Source organism: Crocuta crocuta, unplaced genomic scaffold (genome assembly GCF_008692635.1).
Source record: "Crocuta crocuta isolate KB4526 unplaced genomic scaffold, BGI_CrCroc_1.0 scaffold488, whole genome shotgun sequence".
NCBI classification, from domain to species: domain Eukaryota; kingdom Metazoa; phylum Chordata; class Mammalia; order Carnivora; family Hyaenidae; genus Crocuta; species Crocuta crocuta.
Window position 1 is genome coordinate 782,713 of NW_027530995.1, and position 22,396 is coordinate 805,108.

General features: G+C 42.7%; 1 protein-coding gene and 1 long non-coding RNA gene across 2 annotated transcripts in view; one reads left to right on the forward strand and one right to left on the reverse strand.

Annotated features, from left to right (window-relative positions):
* Nucleotides 1-2,438: 2,438 nt before the first annotated feature.
* On the reverse strand, nucleotides 2,439-11,416 carry LOC144236851 (uncharacterized). Its single transcript, XR_013336666.1, has 5 exons — nucleotides 11,271-11,416; nucleotides 8,627-8,794; nucleotides 6,572-6,715; nucleotides 2,949-3,007; nucleotides 2,439-2,672 (listed from the first exon to the last, which is right to left on the reverse strand). It is a non-coding gene; the product is annotated as an uncharacterized LOC144236851 (long non-coding RNA).
* PHEX (phosphate regulating endopeptidase X-linked) overlaps nucleotides 3,878-22,396 on the forward strand; it is a 201,795-nt gene continuing 183,276 nt past the window's right edge. The window contains exons 1-3 of the mRNA XM_077770526.1: nucleotides 3,878-3,995; nucleotides 8,683-8,751; nucleotides 15,857-16,018. Coding sequence (XP_077626652.1) covers nucleotides 3,878-3,995; nucleotides 8,683-8,751; nucleotides 15,857-16,018 — 349 coding nt within the window. The remainder of the gene's footprint in view (nucleotides 3,996-8,682; nucleotides 8,752-15,856; nucleotides 16,019-22,396) is intronic.

The window sequence follows — 22,396 nt, forward strand, 5'->3', positions numbered from 1 at the left end:
AGTCTGGACTCTCTGGCAGGGCTTCTTTGTCTTCCCTCACAGGGCCTTGTACGGGGCCAGGCACCTGAAAAATACTCAAGAAATTTCTACTGATTCCATCGACCGATTCTAGGTAAAGCTCAAGAGTCCTGGATGTTCTTTTTAAAATGTGTGTGTGTGTGTGTGTGTGTTTTAATATTCATGTGTTTATTTATTTATTTTAGAGAGAGAACTTGTGTGAGCAGGGGAGAGGGGCAGGGGGAGAGAGAGAGAATCTTAAGCAGGCACCGCGCTCAGCACAGGGCTGGAATCCGTGACCCTGGGATCATGACCTGAGCCCAAATCGGGAGTCAGACGTTTAACTGATGGAGTCACCCAGGCTCCCGAATCCTGAAGGTTTTTAATGGAAACAACTGACTTGGTGCACCCATATTGTTAAGCAGACTTCCCTGCAGAGTGACTTTTCAGTTAACTAATTTTCATGGCTCTTGAGAAATTGTAAAAATTTTTTGACATCCTCCTTTTTTATTCCAGAATAACACTTTACCCCAAAAGACACTAAGTAACATGCCATAGTTTTAATACAATTTCAGACAAAGACACATTGACCAATTTCCCTTATTGGTCAGCTTGTTTCCAGAGAACATCAAGTGGAATAGTTTTGAGAAGCCATCCAGTGTGGGTGAAATACTGCTTTGTGTATGTGTGCCATGGAGGCGAGGTGAAGAGGCCATATCTTGTATCGCTCTTGAGTCCAGGGTTTCTGTAAAGGGCCGGAGAGTAAATGAGCTTCATGGGACGTATCTGTGTTGCAGAACTACTCAACGCTGACCTTGTAGCATGAAACCATCGCAGACAGTATGTAAACGAATGGGGGTGACTTTATTTCCATAGAGCTTTATTTACAAAAATAGGCAGTGGGCTAGATTCGGCCCATGCGCCCTAGTTTGCAAACCCTTGCTTTTGTCTCTTGTAAGCACTCATTATATTTCTCTGTACTTTGAACTGCCTTATGTTGCCCTAAGCTTTTTCTGAGCTATAACTCTTTTCTTTCTTCTTTAAGATTTTTTAAAAGTAATTGCTATATCCAATGCGGGGCTTGAACCTACAACCCTGAGACCAAGAGTTGCATGCTCCACTGACTGAGCCAGCCAGGCACCTCTTCTGTGCTACAAATGTACTTGTCACTGCAGTTTGAGTGAAAGATAATCAACGTCTCCCAAAAGGTTGAAAAATTAATGCAGAAAATGGCACAGAATGAGGACTGCAGCTTCTAATGAATGATTCAACTGGCATCATTTCGCCTGCCAGTCTTCACCGACTCGCAGGTCTTCCTTATTCCTTTGGTGAGCAAAATAAAACTTCATTTCTCGCATTACCGGAACAAAGTGTATTTATTTTCAACACCTCAAAAGTTATTACTTTTATAGACTTGTTTTCATTGTTGAATTAATATGTTTTCTTTCTACATTTGTATGTCTTAGTTTGGGATGGAATGCATCGTAGTTTTCCTATCACAATTAAGAAAAGTCTTTTTTGGTTTAATGGCTTTTCACTTCGCAATTGAGAGTGCAGGAATGATTTCATGTGATTAAGTGATGGATAGACATAGATCAGGGTGAGTTCCAATTGCCCTCACCTCTGTGGAAATCACCATTCAAAGGTGGGTGAAGGGTCCTCAAGCCGCCCACCAGCAGCCACCGCTGCATGCTAGTCTGGACCCGGAGGGTGTGAGGAGACTTAGAGAAGAAAGGAAAGCGGGAAGAATTGGGTCCTGGTGTCACGTTTGTGTGTATGTCCCCTCCCACGTGCACAGGGACCTCTGTCAAGCAGACCACGTATGGCAGTGATCCTCTCTCGCCACCTTTCCCTTTCCTGAGTTTGCTGTGCTACTTGAGGCTGGTCCTTGGGTCTCTGTTCTCATTTGCAAACCTGAGATAAAAGATATCTTTGCTGTCAAGCACATAAGGTTACCGTAAGGTTAAAATGGGATACCAAAGTGCTACACCTTTGTGACGTATCATTATCATTTGAGCATTTAGAAGGAATTAGGAGCCTGAGAGACCCCCCCAGACACTAGCGTCTGAGCTTCCTGAAGTTGCTTTGTAAGTGTGAGTGCCTGGAGCTAACTTGCCTGATTTTCATTGTTCTTATTTCTCCCTTCACTGTTAAGGGCCGGGAACTGTCGGTGCCGGGGCTGTAGCATTGAAGTTGATGGACATGATTCCTGACTTCATGGAGCTCACAGTCTAAGAAGTACTATCGAGTCAAGTCCAAAAACTCTTCTGAGAATCCCATCCTAGGAGCCAAAGGCCTGCTAAGATGTGTTATGGTGTAACAGCAACAGAATAACATCAACAGCTAATGAGCACATTACTATCTACAATGTACTGTGACGTCATACTTTGGACAAAGGCTTATGCGTTTTTGGCTTTGGGACAACATCAAATAAGCAGAAAGTAAGGTAGGATGTGTTTTGGAATAAACGTTGGAAGAATCCCATGCTAAGGATGTAAGGCCTGACCAAGACCAGCCGGATAGGACCATGGACATGTGGCCATGTTACAGTGGGCTCAACAGCATCTGCTAGCTCTGGTGTGACACGCGAGACCATGGGCACAAGTTGTGCATGAGAACTGCACTCTGCTGGTTTTCAGACGAATCCTCCACCTCCGCCCCCGCTGTCCTATGTCCTACAGCAAAACAAAAGCAGATAAGTAGTAATGGTGTTAAGAATTAATGATATTTGTACCATTGGATAAAAAATCGATGTCATTTCAATAGCATTAGGATCTCAGTTACCCCTTCCCATGAATGAAGCAGATTGTCAGAATTGAAATTATTAGCATAATTAAAGAAATCAAAGACCCAGTCATTAAGTCCATCTTTCCAGAGAAGTGAATTGCCTTTGATTTTACCCTGCAGAGTCTGCTGAAATGGGCATTTTATATAAACACAGAACTACTAACCGATGGCTCCCTCGGTGGGACTGGAGGACAAAACACCTGCGGGCACTTTCCATCAAAACCTGCAGGGAAGCAAAAAATCTTTTACTGTCTCTTCCGTGGTTGCTAATAAGTTGAATTTGATCACTTACCCATCTTCTGTACAATTCTTAGCACCACAGGGAGGAAATGCTTTTTCCTTTTCCTCAAAAAAAGTTCCAGTCCAAACCATCAGCCTCTGTAGGTTGTCTTAATTGCTACTTTGCACCGCACTGGACTGGGACTCTGATTTTTGGCACATGTCGTCATACACAAAGTTCCTAAAATAAAATGCTCCAGGATATCCCAGGAACTCTTAGAGGGCTTTAAAAGGGGACTTGCACACAGAAACAGTATCTTTGATGGAGACAGTTCAGGCGAGCAGAATGATTATGGCAAAAGAATTACGTGATTCATTGAGACCTTAAAGCGGGTCCGGAGAATCCTGGCCACCTAACTTATCATGGTTTGGGAGAGTTTGATGAGAATCCAGTTTTGATAAAGACGATTGTTTTTTTCCTCCCTAAGTGACTATACATTCAAATAGCTAAAACATCTGTTCAGCAACATAGTAAAACATGTACACTCAGGACGCCTGAGAGAAGAGCCTGCCAAACAATCGGTTGAGAGGGACTTTGCTGGGGGGAGAGCACCAAGATAAAGCAACCACTGTTTGTTTTGTCTGGTCAGGGGAAAAGCCAAGGCAACCAATATTTTGGGTTTCTTTATTTCATTTGTGAAGAAATATTTGAGAAAGGGTAGCGAGGGAAGATTTCCTGGCGGGATTTTTTTAAAGCTGTCTATTAGTAGAAGAGCAAGAGAACCTTGGATGTCAACGCCTCAGAGACTCTTGAGACCAGCCACCAAACCACAAAAAGTGACTTTCTCTTCACGTGGCCTCTGCTTCCCTCCTGATGGAGGCAGAAATGGGGAGCAGCACGGAGCCTGGAAAAACCACCAACAGAGGTACTCAAATCGCCCTGGTTGTGTTCATTGGTGGCACCCTGGTGCTGGGCACGATCCTCTTTCTAGGTAAGTGGGGCGGCAAGGCCAGAGAACAGGGCGAGTGCTGTTAAGCTTCCTTGTGCTTCATTCTAGCAAACCTCTCAGGAAACAGGTGGGGGCGGGGGGGGGGGGGGGGGTGNTGTGTCTTTAGCTTCTATTAAATATGCAAACGGGAAAGGAGCCTTTTCTTTAGAACGCGGAATGAATAAAAACACCCAAGCACGAGACGTATAGTCCATAATGCAAAGTGGGTATAAAGTGGCTTCCGGTGGCTAGAGGATCCGGCTGTACTGGGCAAACATTTTCTTTATGCATTACCTTTTACATGTAGCAAAGTGAGTGTTGTGATTTCATAGTCAGATACTTCCATTTATTTTGTGAGGAAAGATGTTACGCTGTGATCAAAACCACGCTGGCATATTCTGCTCATTTGATTTTTGTTAATATTTGCCCGAATGAATCCTGAAATTTAACTAAAAAAATACAAAGCAGTCTTTAAACATGCACCTTCATGATATTTTTCAGTGCCTTTCTAATCTTGTGACTCTGGTAGGATGAAGTGTTTCTAGTAGATTTAAAAATTAATATGAAGGAAAACAGAGGTTTTCCTTCCAGCATTGGAAGGGTATTGGGATTCAATTATTTTAATGACTCTTGGTGAGAATGGTGTACCCAGAGAGCATATATGATGAAAAAGCACACTCCTATGAGTAAGAATGAAACGTCTTGGAAAGGGGACACGGATGTTATGAAATTGTAGGCATTTGAATCCTTGATCATCACCCTTTGTATTTTCTTCATGCAGCCCATATTATTTCATTGGCTTGAAAGGTATACAGGAGGAGGCCCTGTATTTAGGAGAGTTTAGGCGCAGTCTGAAATACAGCAAGCCTGGAAACATGCTTTGGCGTGTACAGGTTGTAGGAGGCCATGTTTGTTTTGGCAAGGGAAATGAGAGTGATTAAAGGTGAAAAGAGTTAGGCTTGTGCGGTTGAAAACTCTGCTAAAACCAGCCAACCCCCTTTCCATGTTTTCTGTGGCGGAAGATTTAGGAAATTAGAGAGGCTTATTGCTTTCTCGTACAGCTCACCTCCTACTCCTGCAACTGAATTCGTGGCTCTCAAACCCTTTTCTGAGATTTCTCGGCACTTGGGGTTTAGACAGGTGTCCTGCCCCGGAATCAAACAGGAGGAAAAGTGATACAGGCGTGCCAAGGGACCGCGTAGTATGTGGGAAGTGGGTACAACGTTAGACTATTTGTGTTTTGCAAGCACTCCTACACTCAAAAATCCCAATGATGATTGTTTACTGAAAACTATGTACTCTTTTTAACAATGTTACTGTTGCCTGAAGCATTTTGAAATCCCACCATCATGCTTACATTCGGAGGCGGTTACATAGCAGTTGGAATATTCTCAATGGCAGCAAATCTTTGTTTTTTGAGAGGAGATGATTGTTTGGAAATAGCTCTAAAGGTTTTAGAGCACAGTAAAATTCATGAAGCCAGGCAATGCTATTGTGGGTAAGGAGGCCTGCATAAAGCAGGAAAAAATAACTTTGCAGTGTGCCCAATAACCTGGCTCCTACTGCAGATTCCTAAGAGCAGCTTGAATGATGTCAGAGAATAAAGGTGTGGCCTCTCTACACCCTCACTACTCAGTGCAGTCCGTGGACCGGCAGCATCAGCACCCCTTGGGAGCCTGAGCTTCACCCCAAGACCTACTAATTCAGAATCTGCATTTTCGTAAGATCCCCAGGTGATTCATTTGCAAATTAAAGTTTGAGAAGCACTGCTTTAGCTGACCATGTCCGTTTGGATGTATACATCTGGAGATACCTGCCTTAAGATAAACGCACATTCTTTAGTAGCTTTTTGTCAAACGTCTCTGCATTGTTTCAGGCTTCCTTCCACCAGACCCTTCTTTACTGCCTCGTCTCCCAGGCTCGGCCAGCCACCTCCACCCTGCCCCCAGTCAAGTCCTCGTCTGAAAATCTCTAGGGACCTGCAAGGCAGTGCTCTGTGTGACAGTATTCTGCTTAAGTCCTCTTCCCCTCAAGGCTCTCGCTGGTTGATACTTTTCTGTCCAAATTCAGGCACACGCCTGCAATTTAGAGCATCCCTCTTTGTATTTTAGGTTCTGGGCTAATCTCTTGCCTAAATCTTAGTCCTTCCACAGTAAGAGCGACTGCCACTGGCCTTGGGGTGGTCTCAGAGAAGCTACAGCACTAGCATTTACAACAACAGGGATAACCATATGCCAATAATCAGTTTATTTTAAAGTGTCTTTTCTTTTCCTCCTTCCTCACCTCTTCCTCCCCACAGTCTCTTTCTCAAATGTAATGGTGGGCAAACGTTTTCTGGAAAGGGCCAGATAGTAAAGGTTTCAGCTTTCGGGGCCATACAGTCTCTGTTGCTGCTACTCAACCCTGTCGTGGCAAGAAAGCAACCACAGACAGATATGTACACAAATGGGCATGGCTGTATTCTGATACAATTTGATTTCTGAACATTGAAATGTGAATTTCAGATAATTTAATGAAATATGATTCTCGTGATTTTTTCCCCCAACCATTAAAACACGTAAAAATCATTTTTAGCTCACAGGCTGTACAGAAACTGGCAGAAGACTGGCCTTGGCCCACGGGCCATAGTTTGCTGAGCCCTGGCTTTATGGTCCTTCTCATGTTGCTGAGCTGTGGATGACTCCACTGCGTTCTGAGGTCATTTCCACTGGTTATAGAAAAATCTGAAATGAGAAACCAAACTGTTCTTAAGTTCTTTTTTTTTTAAAATCATCTAACCCGTAAAAAGTAACATTTTCATTTTTTATATTAAAAATGTTTTCCTTGTTGTCCTGATGTCACTCACCCACACCGTCACAGTATCTGGGCTTATTGATCCTTATTTATTTGCAGGATCTCGACCCCGCATGGATATAATGCTCTTCCTCGAGGGGTGAGGTCTGTCTGCATCTCAATTAATTTAATTTAAACCTCCCTTTTATTCATATTCAGATAAAGATATCTAGTTCTGCTTCCCTAGAGGGTTTGGGTCAGGAATTCTTTTCCATGAAAGCAGGAACTCTTGAAGTACATCGTTTCATTAGCTTTTTAAAAAAAATTAGATAAGGCTAGTTTCAAGGTGGTACCATCCATAATCATAACAATATTACTTATAATAAAGCTTATTTTCACATTATAAAAAATAACATAGGCTCATCAAAGAACATTTGGTAAATATATAGAAGTAGACTCAGGGAAACTGCCCCCCATGGTCCCATCACACAGTCATAAGGAAATCTTCCATACTGATGCTTATGCTGCACATTTATATTTTTATCTAACTTTTCTTGGCTCTTTAAAGAAATCAAAGCACACCACTATGCTAAGATACTTCTTACAAATAGGCCCGAGATGTTCCATAGGCAGTTTTCTTGTATCTGTAACCTATCATCAGTAAAAAGGCTGCTTGGAGGATGGCAGCAGAGAAGAGAAGAAAGAAAAAGCAGTCTCCTCTTACAATGTGGGATAATAAATAATACAAATCGTCACACTGACAAGAGAGGTACCGGTCTTCCATTTCTAGCAGAAATATCGGTACCGCCATGCTTTCTGATCCTTCTTCTCAGCGGACAGTGCCACAAAAGGCCTTGGCTCCCCTTCACCCCACCACCATCCGTCTCCCCACGGCCACCTCTCCAAATGATTCCTTATTTCTGCTCACAGAGTACAGCAATAATGAACCCCCCTAAACTAGCCTTGGCTACCAAGAATATTTTGAAATCTAAACTCACATCTGCTAATGCCCAGGTGCTGCCTGGAGTTTACAAACGGGGCACCCTTTTGTACTTTGCAGAAATCCATTTAGATCATATTGCCAGCCAGATGGGTGAAATTAAGCTATTGGTGAAAAGCTAATTCCATCTCGCGTGGTTTTTGTTTTGTTTTGTTTTGTTCTGGTGAAAGTAGTTCGAAGCTTGGTCCACAAGCTGCATCTGTCGGGTAGCTAGGCTGAGCTAGAGGCTGAATAATACACAGTGTTACTCCTTCACATATCTATGGACGGTTTACGTAAAATTCAGAACTTGAAATGCCGTACATGCTAATTTTCTCCTTCCACTCTGGATTTGCTCCCAATGATTCAGTTTGTTAAGTTTCAGCCCCGCCCCCCTCCGCCCGCATCTCTAAAACGAAAATGTAGTTGGAAACAAAAAGAGTGAAATTATGAGACTTAAGTCACAGATAATTGGAGATGGAAGAGACTTTAGAGATGAACTAGTCTAGTGGCTCTGAAACTTGAGCATGCATCACAATCACCTGGTGGGCTTGCAAAAATGCGACGGCTGGACCCCGCCTCCACAGTTTCTGATTCAGGTCCGTGGTGGGGCTCAGTAATTTATTTGCCTTTCTAAAAAACTGCCAGGGGCTGTGGATGCCTGGACACCCCTCTCTGAGAAGCACTGGTCTAACTGTACCCACTCATCTTCTAGTCTAGAGAACCGAATTTCAGAGCAGCCAAGAGGCTCACCAAGGTTACTTAGCTTGTGACCAGTCTAGCCCTGAGACAATGAGCCAAGTGGATTTCTGAATTCCGTGTCAATGCTGAGAAGGATGAACTGACATCACATGTCTAGCATATGTGCCTTTTAGGGGGTTACCTGAAGGTGGTCTGCTACAAGCCAAGTCATTTCTTTATTTTGGTCTGTTTTTTCAGTGAGTCAAGGTTTCTTAAGTCTCCAAGCTAAACAGGAGTACTGCCTGAAGCCAGAATGCATCGAAGCTGGTAAGTCAGTTCTCCATCCTGTGTCAAGATATAATTATGGTACCTTGGGGAGAGGAAGAGAAAACAGGTGGTATTTTTAGTATTCTGTTTGCTTGAGGTTTACCAAGTACGAAATGCAATTTTGATGAAATTTTAAGTTTACTTTCAAGTCTCAGTGTGAAGTTGTGGAGCGTAGGTTTCCTGTTTTCTTTTTCTTTGTGAAAAAAACAGCTGTGCAGTATTCCAAGTCATTATATGAAATCGGGAAGGGGTTTATAAGGCCAGATGGCCTTTCTTAACATCTGAACGGAGAGACCATCAGCATTCCTACGGCCTCAGCTCGATATCCATCCCTATTTACCATAAGGTCTCTGAATAATTTGGTCAGTGGGCCTGACCTGTCTGCATCTGAGCAGGGATCCTCTGTGAATCTGTGCTTCCACAGTCACCTGAAATCACTTCAGGTCCTGGCAAGTCAAGCTTATCTTGCAGTAACTGGGCCATGTGCCAGTGGGTACTGCACAGTGAACATGAAGGTTTAAAGTTGCCTCGGTTTTGCCCCAGCTATGATATTCCCTCTCTAGAGAATAGGGTTAGCGTCTCGATTTGCAGGACCCAGATTCCAGTCTCCCACCCCCCACCGCATTCCTTCAGTGGCAGGAACACTGGTTTATTTTCCAAGGGGTACGTCATAAGGAGGAATTAAGCACATAGCCCTTCCACTTCCTCTTGGTCTTAAGAGATTAATGAAATAACTTGCCAAACATTTATCGCAAGTCAGGCCCTTAGGGGGCGGTGAAGCTGAATGGCCAGGTAGGGGAAGAAAGATCATCAATAAACACAAGATGATCGATGCGCAAGAAAAATATCGACTGGGGTAATGTTATGCAGAAAATTAAAATATTACAGTAGAACACGTGATAGCAAATGACAGGGTGGCTAGATTGACAGGTCTGAGAAAAGAATGCTGAAGTGACCCTGAGTGATGAGAAGGGACATGCTGTGGGAAGATTGAGGAAAGGGCTTTCCAGGTATGGGGAGCAGCGGGGGCAAAGCCCCTGGACTGGAAGAGCTTCCTGGGTAAAGGGGCAGCGGGCAAGTGATGAGGGTCAGTGGGGAGCCCAGGTGCCGGTGATTGGGGGCTTTTGCTAAGTGAACCCAAAAGCCTCCAGAAGGTTTTGAGAAGGAGACATGATCTTACTAGCATTTAATGTTTTTTAATTTCAGAGAGAGAGAGAGAAAGAGAGAGCGAGTGAGCAAGCATGAGCAGGGGAGGGCCAGAGAGAGAGGGAGACGCAGGATCTGAAACAGGCTCGAGGCTCTGAGCTGTCAGCACCGAGCCCGATGCGGGGGCTCGAACCCACCAACCGTGAGATCATGACCTGAGCCAAAGTCGAACGCTTAACCGCTTAACCGACTGAGCCACCCAGGTGCCCCTTACTAGCACTCAAAAAGGTCTCAGCGGCACTTATGGGGATGAGCACTGAGTGTTATGTGGAAACTAATTTGACAATAAACTATTTGTAAAAAAAAATAAAATAAAATAAAATAAAAATAAAAATAAAAACTTAAAAGTTAAAAATAAATAACATTAAATAAAAAAAAAGGTCTCAGCGGAGTTTTTCTAGGTAGAGAGGAGACCATAGGGAGCAAGATGGAAGAAGAGCTTTTAGATTCAGGGGCCTTCTACAAAGGTAATGGATTCGACAATTAGGTTATTTTTTTTGTTCCATTCTTGATCGATCAATACATATTTTTTAACCAGGCATTGTGGTAAGAGACTTACAGGTGCCATGTCATAATATCTTAAGAACCCGGTGATGTCAGTGTTATCACCAGGCCCAAGTACACATGAGGATATGGAGGCTTCTAGAAGCTAAATAACTTGCCCAGGGTCACCTCCTGAATGAGCAGGGCTGGCTTCACGTTGTCTGTTTGCTCCCCATCATTGCTTTGGTGCCATGAGGCCGTGCCACGTGACTCTTTGGCCTTGAGTCCTGTCTTGCTCTTTTGTTTCGTGATACTATAGACCTACTAGTGTCTGGTGAGCAACCGTTTCAGCTTCCTGATCTCATCCCGGGAACGGTGAGAACGATTTGGGAAATCGCACGCCGTTTCCTGTTTCTGGCTTGAGCAGCTGACCTAGAGTTTCCCAGTGGAAAGAAGATGACGTAGAGTAGAGCGGGGCACCAGGTGGGGCCGCCAGAAGTCAGACTGTAGACTTCACGTCATCTTGGGCTTTTGCTGTGGTAGGGTCCTTTGCAGATGTGTGACAATGAAAATTTCGAACTAAACTTTTCATTTTGAGTTTAGGCCACCTTTTGGTACGGACAGCCATTTAATGTCTGTATGCATTTTGTCTCTATGACACATCATAATAACACAAGAGTGAAACTTACAGAATGACATTTGATAACGTTACCTCCTGCCAGCTAGTGTGTTTTCCCTTGCTGCTCTGTTTCTAATTTTCACGTTGGCATACGGCTTCCTAATATTGAAAAAAAATTATTGATTTTTCTCTTCTGTGACGAAAGACTCACCAAGGATACATCCTCTTCGGTGTAACATGAGCTTCACTGTGCTTAGGGGCCTGCAAAACAGCTGAATAAATGTGGCCCGAGGAAGGTCTCAAATGAGAAGAGGGACGGTTTGGGGCCCAGGTGTGTGGGCAGGGCGGGGTGCTGCGTGCATGGGCGGCACCTGCGTGCGTCTGTGAGGGGGCCACGTGGTGGGTGCGCGCGTGCTAGTGACGGGCACGTGCATGCGGGGGGCGGGGGCGTACGTGGGCAAGGGAGAGGTGCTGCGTGCGTGGGCGGCACCTGCGTGCGTGTGTGGGGGGCACGTGGTGGGTGCGCGTGCTAGGGAGGGGCGCGTGCGTGCGGGGGGGTGGCGTGCGTGTTGGGCGCGTGCGTACGTGGGCAACGGAGCGGTGCTGCGTGCGTGGGCGGTGCGTGCGTAGGTGAGGGAGGGGCTGCGTGCGTGGGTGGTGCGTGCGTGCCGCTGCGTGGGTGCGTTGGGGCGGTGTCACGTGTGTGATCGCTGCACGGTGGAAGACAGAAGTGATTGATTCGCTTCTGGACCTTTTCCGAACAGGTGCCATCCTTTTCTGAGATGTCTGCTCTCTTTAGTTTTCTTTTCCTCCTTTTCTCCCTGTTCTCTTCTCCTAGTCCCACTTTCAAAATAAGAGGTGGAGAAAGGTTACAAGTGAAGGGCATACTAATCATGGATAAGGGCAGACAGGCTGACTTGAGTTTGAAGCACGGCCTGGCCGTGTAAGAGCCACGTGATCTTGAGCGAATTACGTAACCATCCTAAGCCGCTTGTTCACCGTCACTGAAACGGGAATACTGGTTTTTCCTTAGAATACTAGTCATGAGACTAGAAGAAAATATTGGTGGCGGTTGTAGTAGTAATCCAGGTCTCCAGTGCATAATTCTTAACCCCAGCCAGACCCAGAGGACATTTTAACTGTCAGTTCTTAGGATGGCACAACTACATCTTAGTTCATGTGAGGCTGTTGTTGATGTTGTTCTCACTTTGGAAAGTATGCACGTATTTCTTGTGGAACTATTAATGTGCTTGCTTCAGGATTGCCACTCCACACATGCCGGAGGTAGTATATAATCTGTGGTATATGCACTATATTCGTTTTGTAAAATCTGAAAATCTGTGATCTCTGAAAAATACCTCCCGTCAAGAGTTTCAGATAAGTGGGGAATTGTAATAGCAAAAATTTGTATGTTTGGTTGCCAGCTTTAGCTACATGCATACATTCAGGATGCTCAGTTAAATTTGAATTGCAGATAGACAACAACTGCTATTTTTTGTGTGTGTGTGTGTTTGTCCCTGCAATATTTGGTACATACTTAAAGTATAAAAGCAGTCATTGATCTGAAATTCAGATTTCACTAGGCATTCTGTATTTTATCTGGAAACCGTATTTATTTGGCTGTATGCCTGACATTGCTCTAAACATTTAATGTGTCTTTACTCGTTTAATTCTCATGAAGATCCTGTGGCAGTCATCCCTTTTTACAGATGGGGAAACTGAGAGGTTAAGTAACCTGCCCAAGGTTACATAGCCATTTTAAAAAATGTTTGTTTTTTGAGAGAGAGAGAGAGAGAGAGACCACATGTGGGGGAGGGGTGGGGAGAGAGGGAGGGAGAATCCCAAGCAGGCTCCACGTTTATCACGGAGCCCGATGTAGGTCCTGATCCCATGAACTGTGAGGTTACAACCTGAGGGGAAATGAAGAGTCAGATGCTTAACCACCTGAGCCACCCAGGCTCCCCATGTTACATAGCTTGTGCATGATCTTTCTGGCTTTTCAACCCATGTGGTCTGGCTCCAGATGCTGCTGTACTGAAAAGGGCTGTTGCTGGCACAGAGGAAGTGTTCAGTATTAAGGATTTCATTATTACCACTACCGCCACCTTCTTTCTTAAGCCCTGATTAAACTTGAAAACTCAGGCCGGTATATGGGATGTGGTGCTTCCACGTGTACGTAAACACTAGGAGGAGACCCCCTAGCCATTTGCCTCGAATGCAGTGACTGGAGAGAACACATAGCCTGGCCTTTCACAGGTTTCTTGGATCCTCATGTTTCTTTTATTAACACGAGACTGCTTGAGTTTTCTCCGTGGAACTGAGCAGGGGGAAAGGAGTTGTGGTGTCTTGACAGCAGTGGTCCCTTGCAGCTTGAAGTCTCCGTTGTCCTGCAGAAAGCGCAGCCCTGTGCCCAGCTGTAAATTGTGAATGATGGATTGGCAGGTTGAAACTGGAGTTCTCCCACCCAACGGGCTGACTTCCAAATTCTGTGTGAGCGATGTACTCCCCCACTTTATGTCAGGGCTGAGGTCAGAGCTGATCCTGCGGTTTTTGTCGGTACCTGCACGAATCCTGAGGAGACGGGAGAGGATACATTTGTGATTGGGGGCAGAGGGAGGTTTGGGAAGGCGTCCGGAAAGCAGGGTGCTTATGTGAATAAAAATGTGTGTGAAGGTTCTTGTGTGTGACTGTAAATACTGTGTGGCACTGAAACGTGTATAATCAGTGTCCCTGCGGTGTCACGTAGCAGATTTATTCGGAGGCTGCACAGCCAGAATCATTATACATGCAAACTGAAATAAAGATCTTGTATGTTCTAGCTTATTTGCATATTAATATTAATGACAAAGTAGTAGCAGTAAGTAAAAATGTAATTGGAGACCACTGAAATCTGGAAGATGAAAATATGAAACCAACTTTAAATTTATCAAACTTGTGAACCAGGTTTTTGCTTTAACTTTTTTTGGGGGGAGGGGTAAAGTGCTGGGGATTTTGAAGTCCTGTAGAATCTAGGCTATTAGTATATCATTCCTCTATCGAGGACAAAAAGCTGTTGAAAATTTTCATAGTAAGTCTAGGCCAGAGAAATATCTAGCCTTACCCTGGAGGGCACATGTAACCAAACTGATAATTACCATATATAAATTTAGGCAGATTATACTTTTTTTAAAAATAGTTTATTGTCAAGTTGGTTTCCATATAACACCCAGTGCTCATCCCCACAAGTGCCCTCCTCGGTGCCCGTCACCCCCTTCCCCTCCCCCCCATACCCATCAGCCCTCAGTTTCTTCTCAGCATTCAAGAGTCTCTCATGGTTTGCTTTCTTTGGCAATTCCTTCATATTTAGCTGACAACTCATTGGGTTTTCATTACTTCAAATAAATATATTGTGCCGTTAATTAAAGTATGAAAATTACCCAGAATGTCATCTTTCCAATGTCATTGAAATACTGGCCACCTTTTTTTTTTTTTTTCTCTGTGCTTAGCTTTGTGTTAGAGTGATAGCCAGCAGTTCTATGACAAAAGAGAGTTGGAGTTCAGTATTAGGAATTTTGGAACCTTCTCATTTTTCAGTGAAAGATTTTTTTAAAGCTCATGGATACATATTTAAGTATGCACACACTTCCTATCTATTGACTATGTTTCGTATGTAATTGTGTGTGGGCTCATGAAAAAGGAAGAAATGGTAGGTCAGTCTCTTGTGCCTTTCTGTTAACTTACACAAATACTCAGTCCTGCCCTGAGGCGTGGGCAAGGGGCCCCTCATTTACAATGCCCCACTTTGCCTTCCTCTGGCCACGCGCCTCCCCTAATCGAGGGGCCAAGTCAGCAGTTATAACCTTTTACAACCCAGAGTTCCCTGCTAAATGGCCCTGAGCCTCCCTGCAGGGCCCATGGGGATCTCTTCCAGGGGTTCATGCCTCTGAGAACTACATAGTATGTCCAGGGGCTCAAGAATGCATACCTGGTTTTCCAGGTCTTTGTGAAGCTATATCGTAAATATATCTGTTAGATATTTAGATATGACCCGTGGGCCTCTGTGTCACTTAGCCTCCACTGAGGAACAAACTACCCCCAAACCTTAGAGGCCTGAAACATGAGCGATTTAATATTTCTTGTGAGTCCGTGGGTTCATTGGGGGTTTCTCTGCTGCTATTGCCTAGGCTTGTTCATACAGCTGCATTCAGCTGGAGGGTCATCTGGCCTGGAAGGTTCATGATGGCGTCAGTCTGTTGATTTGGCTAGTTTCTGTGTGGCCTCACCTCCTCCAGGAGGCTTCTTCAAAGGGCTGCCTTAGGGCTCCATTCAAAGAGAATTAACGTGGAAGGTACAAGGCTCTTTTAAGGCCTAGCTTTGAAACTCAGAAACCGTTCTCTGCAATATTCTGGTGGTCACAGTAAGTCACGAGGCCAGCCTAGATTCCTGACAGGGAAATAGATCATACCACTTGATGGGCCGAGTCACGACATTATCTCGCAAAAAGATGAGAGGGATGGAAGGAAATGGTGCACACGTCTTGGCAGACGATATACCATAGGCTCTATTTGTATTCCTGTCCCTTGTCCCATCGATGTTAGGGGCAGTGCTGCAAAAATCATACATACCACCAAGCTTTTACCCACTCGGTCTGATTACAGTAATTTCATATTGTGAAGTTGATTTGGGGAGTTATTTGAGAGGAAAAGTAAAAGCCAAGGTTTGGAAACTGGTTCATGTGAAATTGCTGTTTAATTTGGAAGAGAATAGTACATCGTGTTCAGTGCTTGTCATTAATCCTATGATTTTCTTTTTAAATAGCTGCTGCCATCTTGAGTAAGGTAAATCTCTCTGTGGACCCTTGTGATAATTTCTTCCAGTTTGCTTGTGATGGCTGGATAAAGGATAATCCAATTCCTGAAGATATGCCAAGCTACGGGGTTTACCCTTGGCTGAGACATAACGTTGACCTCAAGTTGAAGGGTAAGTTTCTACTGGGGCTTGGTGATGTACTTTATAGAGATCAGTACTTGACAAGAAAAACACGGTTTTGGATTTGAAGCATGCCTGCTTACTTGGTAACTAAATTCATTTCCAAGGTTTTTAAAAACAGAATATTGAAAGGAAAATTGTGGGCTTTCTTTCTCCCAGACCCCAAACACAAGCCTTAGCATAGGCTTCGTTAGATTCACATTTGGTAAGAGTAAGTTCTGTGGAAGGGTAAATAGCATTTCATTGAGATTGGGAGCAAAGGAATGGTTAATGAAAGTTATTTTATATCAGTATGCTTATTTGTCTGTTGTGTTCAGAGCAGACTGCATCCGTTGCTCATTCGTGTCCTGTATTTTCGTGGCTACAAAATGTACTTAACACCTCATTGTCTTTTGAGAACTCTGGATGACCTTGTGTTTGCCATATTGTTCCCATTAACTTCTGAGTTGGCTCTGGGGGGACTTTCTTTTCTCCCATGGCCTCTGTAGCAACAACAGGTTCACACACACATACTCACATATGCGTACAGACGCATACATATGTGTGAGTGCATACAGACACTTTAGAAATTAGAGAAATCTTTTACTAGAGGTACTTCTGTTCGTATTAGACCTATTTTTTACCCTGAGCTATTGGAGAAAGGCACTTCGGGATGGAAGTAGAGGGATTTCAAGGCTGGATGAGGTAATCGTTAGGAGAAGACAAAAATCCGTATGTTCTTTTTCTTTTCTCGATAACTGTGAGTTATGCCATGTAAGACCTAGAATTTCTGAGACGTTATAAGAATCATGTTTCTTTCTACTCCATCTCCATTTCGTCAAGAGTTTAAGTACAGGAAAATAAAATGTATTAACTTACATATACATTTTAACAAGTAACTATTGGCACAATAATTAGAGATCTCTTGTCAGTAAGTAGTAAGGAAAAACGTGCTTAAGTTTTACAACTAAGTATAAATCATATGCACTTAAATTTTTTAGGAGAGCTTAAACTTTTTTTTTTTTAAATATTTTTTATTGTAGGAGAGAGAGAGAGAGAGACAGCGTGAGCAGGGGAGGGTCAGAGAGAGGGAGTGACAGACTCTGAAACAGGCTCCAGGCTCTGAGCTGGCAGTCAGCACAGAGCCCGACGCGGGGCTCGAACCCACGAACCGCGAGATCATGACCTAAGCGAAAGTCGGACGCCCAACCGACTAAGCCACCCAGGCGCCCCGGAGAGCTTAAACTTTTTATACACTAGAATAAAAGAGAATTTTCAAGAGTTTCAGTTATCTCCTAAACCAGCAAGTGAGGTTCCCCTAATATATAGAACGGTAAGTAATGTCGGTTATCCCCTAGCCCAACAAGTGAGTTTCCCATAGTATAGAACGGTAAATAAGACCTTGAGAAATGAATTGACTACTACTTACATCCCTGTATGATACTAACTCACACTGGTCCTTCACCGATACCATTCTTGCCTTTTTCTTGTTTCCCTTCTTTGGCTTTTCCTCCTGGACGGAGAGATGTGTGCACAGGTGGGCACAGTACTATCTTGCACACAGAAATATCACTGAAGGATAAGAAAAAGACAAGATTTGCAGTAGATGAGCCTTATACGTTAGTTAGAGCCAGAAGATTTCTATCTTCAGGGCATGAAGCAGTTAAAATAATTTAAAGCACTTCCTGGGGATGTCTTAAAATAAAAATAAAAATCAGTACCGATGTGCTTTTTTAGGAGGATACTGCATAGGAGACCCGTGAGCATTCATAGAAGTAAGATTAAACTGTTGAGGGCTGCACAGGGGGTTTTTGTTTGCTTGCTTCTTTTAAAACTGAAGAATTTCACTTCTATGTTCTGCTGGGAAAAGAAAAAGGAACACAAATTAAAAAGCAGAACGTAAGAAAGTTGCTGATACATCCACCCCTAGAAATAATAGCTAATGAAGGAATTGGGTATACATCTTTCCAGGTTTTTTCTTTTCCACTTGTGGGTATATATGCAAAACCTCATGTACATACCCAGTGTTTAAGAACTTAGCTCTTAAGTGAAATAAGTCAGAGAAAGACAGATATCCTATGATTTTACTCATATGTGGAACTTGAGAAACTTAGAAGACCATGGGGGCAGGGAAGGGGAAAAAATGGTTTCAAACAGAGAGGGAGGGAGGCAAACCATAAGAGACTCTTATGTATAGAGAACAAACAGGGTTGATGGGGGGGGGGGGGCAGCAGGGAAGACGGGAAAATGGGTGATGGGCATTGGGGAGGGCGCTTGTTGGGATGAGCACTGGGTGTCGTATGTAAGCAGTGAATCACAGAAATCTACCCCCGAAACGAAGAGCACGCTGTATACACTGTATGTTAGCCACGTTGACAAATTATATTTAAAAATAAATGAAAAAACTGAAAAAAAAACTTAACTAACATCATGAATACTGCTGTGTCACGTGCTTTAACACTATAGTAAACATGTAACACTATAATAACAATTCCGTTGCTAGAATACACATGGATATTTCTGTTGAAAGACTATTCACAGTTTAATTTTTGATGCATACAGCCAAAGTGTCCTGAAAAAGTTATTTCTAGGTCTTTATATATTTTCTTGATGCTTTAAATGGTAACTCTTTTCCATCCACTGTTTTTTTCTTTCTGTTTGTTTTGTTTTTGCGGTATGAAGTAGAAGTCCGCAAACTATGGCATGTGGACCAAATCCAGTCCAGTGCCTATTTTTATAAATAAAATCTCATTGGGAGACAGTACATCCATTCACTTATGTGTTGTCAGTGGCTGTTTCGGCACTGTAGCCGCAGAATTGAATAGTTGCTACAGAGACCGTATGACCGTATGACCTGCAGCCCTAACATATTTACTCTCTGACCCTTATGGAAAAAGTTTGATGACTCCTGATGCCTGGTGTAAAGCTTTGATATATCCATACGAGATCTCATGAGAATTGTCGTACTAATAGCTTTTTGGTGGCTTCTTTGGAATTTTTTAGATACAGAATCATGACATTAAGAAGTAATTCTACTTTTTGTCTCTCCCATTCCTTTTATTGTCCTGACTAGAGCCTCCAGGACAGTGTTGAAGAATAGCAGTGATAATGGGTATAGTGTTCTTATTTCTAGTTAGGTGGGTAATGCCCCCAGTATTCCCCCCCCATTATATTTTTTCTTTGTTTTTAATAGATATTTTTTATTGTGCCCTGTTACTCTTCGTTTGCAAGAAGGCATTGCTCAAGACAAATGTGTCTTTACTATTTATGGAGAGACTCCAGTGGAGTATTTCTTTAACCTCTCTAGATTTTCTTCTGCTGAATTCACCTTAGAATCTTAGGATAAATACTGCCTATGAATGGTGTATTAGTTTTCTTTTAAGACATTGCTGAAGTTGAATAAGCTGCTCTTTCTTTTCATATGCTCGTGTCTATATTTACGCTTCAGATTGGTCTGCGAGTTTTGTGTGCTAGATTTTTCACCTTCTCTTATCAAGATCGTGCCGGCCTTGTGAAACAAGATGGGAGGCTTCCCGTATATTTCTCTGCTCTGGCAAAGACCTACCCAAATAAATCCCAACTTACTTTGTGACAAAAGTACTGTAAAGGATGACTCAAAAATTGATCATTGGGGAGCCGCCTGGGTGGCTCAGTCGGTTAAGTGTCCGACTTCGGCTCAGGTCACGATCTCACGGTTTGTGGGTTCGAGCCCCGCTTCGGGCTCTGTGCTGACAGCTAGCTCAGAGCCTGGAGCCTGCTTCAGAGTCTGTGTCTCCCTCTCTCTCTGACCCTCCCCTGCTCATGCTGTCTCTCTCTCTCAGAAGTAAATAAAAAACATTAAAAAACTTAAAAAAACTTGATCATTGGGGCTTTTGCTTTAAGTGCCAAGAAGGAGAGCAAATAGTCAAGTAGGGTCTCTTTAAAAATTAGTGTCCTCTTCTACCAGATGTATGTGTTTGATATGTAAAATACGTATTAGTTCTTTACACTTTTTAATTTTGAGGTAATTCAAACTTAGACAAAAGTTGAAAGAATGGCACAAGAACTTCCATCTACCGTTTATGCAGATTCCCTGATAGCTACCATTTTGCTGCATTTGCTTTATTATTATTCTTTCACTCTGTCAATGTGTATATTATCTCTTTGTCTCTAACTGTCCATTGATACATACTAGTGAGACTATATAGAAATACAGATGGGTTTATAGATACTTTTCTGAATTTGCAAGTATGTTAGAGATGATTGGATATTACTAAAATGTATAAATGGAGCTTTTCAAAGGTCAGATGTGCTGACAAGTCTTAACTTTTTTAAACCCCTGATCTTTAAATTCTGCCTGTGTCTCTTTCTGTACTGTATGTATCTACGTACCTCACAGTCTGTCTACCCATCCATCCAACCGTCCAGGTAATGCAAGCTCATCGTAAACCAACTATAAGTGAATAACAAGAAGAAACAGATAACATGGGATTTTATTTATATGTGGAATCTAAACACCAAATGAACAAAGCCCCAAAACAGACTCTTCTATACTGAGAATAAACGGGTGGTCGCCAGAGGGGAGGGGGATGAGGGGAAAGGCAGAATGGATGAAAGGTACAAGCTTCCAGTTGTGACATAAGTTACAGAGTTGAAAAGTACAGCGTAGGGAATATAGTCAATAATAATTGTGATAACATCGTATGGTGACTACACTTACCATGATGAGCATCCATTAATGTATAGAATTGTTGAATCACTATGTCGTGCACCTGAAACTAAGGTAACGTTGTATACCAATTATATTTCAATAATAAAAACAAAAATAAATGTAAGTGAAAAAGAAGAACCTATCTAAAATCCCACCACCACTGATAACTTTTGAAACACAAATAGACATATACAGTTATATATATTTGTCAAAAGGGATCATAGATTTTGTTTTTATAATTTCCTTTTATTTGACGTAGTAGCTTCTTTCCAGTCCATAAAAAGAGATCTTTGCCATGACTGCTTTATATGGATATACTGCCACTGATTCAGTTAATTCCTTTGTTGCCATTTAGATTATTTCCAGATTTTTGTCCTCACCGTAAGCCACTCGGCATGAGCATTGAAGCTGCAGGGCTGGATTTGAGTCCTAGTTCCGTTTCATTTCTCCCGTGTGTCACCTGTGGCCAACTACTTATTTCACCTAGCTCAGTTTTCTTACCTTTCAAATGGAGATGAGCGAAGCTATGTCACCGGGTTTGTGAGGATTAGAGGAGGTGACCCGCATCAATCACACTTTATCCCAGTCCAGTTCCTGGCATATAGCAGGCCCTCAGTAAATATTTGCCCTCTGTGCTTCCATTTTGTCTCACAGCTAGTTCTAAGGCTCACGAAGTAATGTCTACCAAGTGCTTTATGTTTTATTCTGATCTTATCATTGGTAAATATCATGTGCTTTCAAAAATATTGAATACTGTCTAGATATTTTTCCTCACCCTTGATAAAAAGAGAGAACATCCAAAAATAAAACCCAATACCGCCAATCAAAATAATACCATTTTCTCATGGCTGATAGAGAAGACACAGTTGGGGCTGTCCAATTTGTGAAATAAAATGGATTTGACAGACCTGGCTGATGAAAAATTGCCCTCTATGGAAGTCAGCAACCTGGCTTCATGAATTTTTTCTTTAAATGGCATATAAGACTCAGATTTCTACTTGGAAGATAAAATTATTTCTTATTCTCTCCAAGAAGCAGGATTTTTTTTTTTAAAAAAGGCTGAATATAGTCATGTGTTTGACTGTCTCAAAATTTCCTTCCTACAAAACCTCCCAAATTTGTCTTCATGTGACCATGAAGATGACACAGCATGTGTTGCTTATGGACGAGCAGATGAAAATTTTGCAAATGAGCACTTATGAAACATGAGGCAATAAGTGAGATAGAACACTTTTGTCAAACAGAAGACAGATGACTCAAGGTAGGGCCAGCTCATCTCTGTTATGGAATAGCAATCTTTGCCAATATTGTGTAAAGAAATGCAGTATATTATTATGTTCCAGCAAGACAGCACCACCAGAACAATAAGATGAAATAGGGTCTGTGCATTAACGAGCAGAGAAAGATGACTGCGATTCATAGATGGGTTATTTATTTGTAAATATCTGCTGGCTGAGATTCAAATGGTTCTCATAATTAAATACCCCCCCCATACTGTTTTTGCTGTACTGATCCTAGCCAAATCCTCTCCTACAGATAACAGAAAGCTGAAAACTTCAACACATGTAAAGTCATTTGATAGTTAGGAAGTACAGATAATTGAAGACAGTGTATTGTGCCGTTTTCCTCACACCATGAACATAGTATGATGTACCAAACTGAGCTTTGATATTAGGTTCTTTGAAACAAATGATGTCAGA